Here is a 5,127-nt window from a genome sequence, read left to right on the forward strand (position 1 = left end):
CTGTGCATACAGATGCCAACACGTAAGTTTAATTCAAATTTCCTATAACTTAGTTCTACAACACGATTTAGATTCGAGAGAAGGGTAACCAACTCCTAAATGCCTGTAGTCCCCTGCTTATATAATGTGGTGCACAACACATCTATAAACAAGACCCTGCTAGACACGACTTGTAGACTCCCTAGGACAAAACTGCTCTGATATCACTTTCGTCACATCCCGAACCTCGGGTGCGAGACCGGCACCCGGTGCCTCACCTATCCTTGCGTACCAACTTGCGACTAAGGGAATCTGAACATATAATGTCATACTTTGGCCATGGGCCACATTGCAAGACAATTTGCGAAGCAAAATATAAAATTGAATGGATACCAATGCTGACTAAACATCAATATAAAGCTGGGCCGGCAAGGCCGTCATAACTACTAAAGCTGACAAACCAACAAAATATATATACAAGGTCTACAAACTCAACATACCGCACTGACTTACAGGATATGTCTACATGTCTCTACTGATGGATGTACTGTGATCGGAACAGGGACCCGACTTACCCATAACCTATATACATAGATACACAAGATGTACACAAAACTCTAGACCCGGCAACTCCGAAGGACGTGGAGCTTACCGATAAAGCTAAACTCAGGAAACTCCTACTGAGGAGGTCTACGCGTCTATTTGTCTGAACCTGCACACATGAAATGCAGCGTCCCTAGAAAAAGGGACGTAAGTACGAAATAACGTCCGAGTATACAAGGCAATAAAATAACTGAAAGCTGAAACTGAACTGATAATATAATAACTGAAAGTAACTGGGAGTCAAAGATGCTCTAGAGATATACTTACCTACTGATACCGACTCAACTCTCTCAATATAGTAAATAAAATAGATGTCCGACCCTATAAGGCTTGAAACGTGTAATTGTTCTACCATAGTAGGCTCGCTCATAGGCGCTCGGCCATACTAGGCTCTGTAACTCGGCCAAGCTGGGATCGCTCATAGGCGCTCGACTATAGTAGGCTCGGTATATAACTTACCATATGGTCAGAGATTGCCCAATAGGGGCCTTCCCACCGATTATAGCTTGATGGTGGGGAAAATACTATAATACTGTATATATATATAGACCATGCGCCTCTTGACTGAAAGAAGACAATACTCAATTGAATATGACGTCCTAATAAGGGAAAATACTGTAACTTATGAGACTAGGATAATGTACATAAATTCGAGAGTATGAACTTCTCTTTATGCCTCGTTAGCAAACGCATGTAGTTACGAGATCATGCCAAAATAAATGAAGGGCTTAACCTTAACATACCTGGAGTAGGAAAAATCCGTATGATATTCTTGCACTGTACTCCCTTAAAATTGCAAAATCTCATGTTGCTATGTATTAAATAGTCTTGTATGGATTTGATTGTAGCAAATCATGAGGCAATCTTTCTAAAACGTGAATCTTGCATCTTCTAATCTTAAGGAGATAAGAAAGCCTTAGCTTGCATGTATTGAGATAAAATGAATATCATTATGCAACCTTGATCAGAAAGCTAAAGGGAATATGAATCACTTTGTATGCTCTAATAATATGACACCTTGTTACATAATATATGAGTTACTTATGGGATTTATTATCCATTTTATGGGCTGCCACGTTGATGCCTTTAACCTTATCCAAATAATTACCTAATTAATTAGGTAATATTTCATTGCCCAAATATTAACCAATTACCCACATAATTAAGAATCATCTCAACTTACTTAAAATACTACTCACTTTTAACATACCTTGTACGCCTTACTATCATGGTTATGTAGTACCTTGTATGGCACTAGTCCATAAATACACGGTATTATGGCTCGTACCGTATTTTATCCCAAACCAACAACCTTCAATGAAACTCATTTTCTTTGATTCATTTACTCTTTATTTTTTACGGTACTTACTTATTGCTTGTTATAAATAGAATAAATGTTTATAATCTCAAGACAATCTCATCCCCGAGTCTACATCAATTAACTGAAGACGAAACTTTAACGTACGAAAATGCAAGATGTAACATTTGTGATTGGATGACTATATGGTGAGTATGATGAGACTACAATATGTGTTCAGATTGTTCAAATGTGACGAGAAGAGTTTACTTGAGATGTAGCAAGGACTATGGGGTGTCTGATTTCTGTCTTGATTTGGCGTATGGTCTCGAGTTATGGGTGTGTTGAGGGATCTCTCATGTGTTTAGTTGTGGAGTGAAGTAGATTCTCATGTCTTGTTGATGGGTTCAGAATCAAGAAGACTAAGTGATTGCGTAACATAGTTCTTGCTATTTTGTAACACAGAATGACTGAAAAGGACATTTAGCTAACTAATCAAAGCAAGACACCACAACCTAGTAGACAACCGGGGGGACTCCGTGAATCCCCAGGAAAAGCAAGTCCCGCATGCGGGCAAAGAGATACTGGTTAGCAAAGATGCAGCACCTAGCAAAAGAGCTCCACTTAGTAAGGAAGGTCACAAGAGAAAGATTTGCCCTCAAATACGGACTTGATGACCATAGCTTCACTGAACAGTTTGGCAAATCCTCGCCATAGGATTCCCAGAAGGCATCACCTCAAAAGGATTCCTTGGATCAATCTAGTTTAGAAGAACCTTGAAGTCCTTTATGGCTCAATAGCAGAGTTTAAATGCCAAAATAGGCATGATGTTTAATGTGTTGACGGGGAGTAACAACCACAACAGTATGCCAACCCCGCAAATAGGAGTGGCTCCGGTCGAGGGTAACCCTAACGTATTGATGAAGGCTCCTAGAATTCCTGATAATTTCGAGGCCTGAGGGTCAGGTATGTCCAAAAATATTGAATTACAAAGTTTAATACTAACCCTGCAGCAATAGGTTAAGGAAAAGAATGAAATAAGAACTCACATAATTCGGCCTTAAATAGTCCATGCCAAAAAAAAAACTACCCAGCACCACAAAACTATTATGCGAACTGCATAACTAATCTACAGCCCGCGAAACCATCACGAAACGAAACAGTCTCATTATCCAGCCATCGAGAAATCGATTTACGGTTCGTATATCCATTCTGCGGTCCACGAAACTCACCGCAAAATCGACTAGACCAAACTCCTCAACGACTGCGAAACTGATGTGCGTCCCGAGAACCATTTTGCGGTCTGCGAAACCCTTCGCGAAAATGAACTGGCAACATCCAATTTCTGCAATCTCGCTCCTAAGGCGGCGAAACTCACCTGAGGCCCTCGGGACCCAATCTACGCATACCAACAAGTCTATAAATACTATCTGGACCTATCCAAGGACTCAAAAATACATCTGAAAACATCACAACAAAGAATCGAGGATCAAATCTAATAGAATTTTTCTAAGTTCATAAACTTCAAACTTTGGAACACGCATCTGATTCAAACTTAAACACATTGAATCTCAACCAAACTTTGCACACAAGTTCTATTCAACAATATGGACATATTCTGAATCTCGGAACATCAATCTGGGTCCAATAACACCAAAATCAACTCGTGGTTAAACTTATGAATTTTTAAATCCTTCAAATTTTCATTTTTTAGCAAATAGAGACAAAACCTTTTAGAAACCTCCTAGTCCAAATCCAAACATAGGCCTAAGTCCAAAATTATAATCCGAGTCTATTGGAACCATCAAATCATGATTCCAAAGTCATTTACTAAAAAATTAAATATTGGTCAACTCTAGCAACTTAAGCTTCCAAATTGAGTCTAAGCATTCACAATTCACTCCCAAACCTTTCCGTAACAGAACTACCCTTCCTTACAAGTCATTAAAGAACAAACAATCATACTGAAAGCATCAAGTAGGGGAACATAGCTCAAATACATAAAACTATCAGTCGAATCGTTATATTTTTTCCCTCTTAAACAAATATTCATCCTCAAATCAAGTTTAGAATCATACCTGAAATGCCAAAAAGACGAGGATATTTGCTTTGCATACCATGCTCGGTCACCCAAGTCTCCTACTTGACCGGCTGACCTCTCCATTGAAACTCAAATCTCATCATGCCCTTCATAAGTGAAACTCAAAGCAGAACATTCTCACCCTCCATGAAAGCCATATCAGCATAACGCTTCTACCTGAACTACAATGTACAAAGCCGCTCTTGAATCAACTTCACTTTTTCCAAAGCATCATGAACCAAATATGCGCTTAATAACCTAGCCTCACCAGGTTCAAACCAACCAACTAAAGAACGACACAGCTTCCTATATAAGGCATTATATATAGCCATCTAGATATTGGACTGGTAGCTATTGTTATAAGCAAACTCCGCTAATGGCAGAAACCGATCCCACTGTCTACCAAAATCAATAACGCAGGCTCTCAACATATCCTCAAGAATTTGAATAGTCTGCTCAGACTGCCCGTCCATCCGTGGGTGAAATATAGTGCTAAGCTCTACCTGTTTGCCCAACTCTTGTTGAACAGCTCTCCAAAATGCGATATAAATTGCGTGCCCCGATCAAAAATGATAGAAACAAGCACATGACAATCTCTCTTATGTAGATTTGAGCCAACTTCTCTGAAGTGTAAGAAGTCATGACCGGGATGAATGTGCAGACTTAGTTAGTCTATCCATACTGATCCGAACTGTGTTAAACTTCCCCAAGGTTCGTGGCAATCGCCAATCTCTGAGTCAAACTACCCAATTTCTGATGTTCATACTTAACCTACTGACAATTCAAATACCACAAAACATGCCCAACAATATCCTTCTTCATCCTGCCACTAATAATACTGCTTCAAATCGCGATGCATCTTTGTAGTACCCGGATGAATAGAATACCTCGAACTATGAGCCTCCTCAAAAATCAACTCCCTTAAGCCATCCATATTAGGAATACAAATCCGACCTTGAAGTTGCAACACACCATCATCACCAATGACCGCCTCTTTAGCACCACCTCGCAGCACCGTGTACCTAAGGACAAGCAAGTGTGGATCATCATACTGGCGAGCCTTAATGCGCTCAAACAATAACGACCGGACAACAACACAAGCAAGAACTCTACTAGGATCAAATATATCCAATCTCACAAATCTATTAGACAAGTCCTGAACATCCAT

At 39.7% G+C, this 5,127-nt stretch overlaps 1 protein-coding gene across 1 annotated transcript; it reads right to left on the reverse strand.

Annotated features, from left to right (window-relative positions):
• Positions 1-4,788: 4,788 nt before the first annotated feature.
• Positions 4,789-5,127, reverse strand: LOC138897346 (uncharacterized). Its single transcript, XM_070183310.1, has one exon. It carries the CDS (start codon positions 5,125-5,127, stop codon positions 4,789-4,791), a length of 339 nt encoding a protein of 112 aa, XP_070039411.1.

The sequence above is a fragment of the Nicotiana tomentosiformis genome, chromosome 8 (genome assembly GCF_000390325.3).
Source record: "Nicotiana tomentosiformis chromosome 8, ASM39032v3, whole genome shotgun sequence".
NCBI classification, from domain to species: Eukaryota; Viridiplantae; Streptophyta; class Magnoliopsida; order Solanales; family Solanaceae; genus Nicotiana; species Nicotiana tomentosiformis.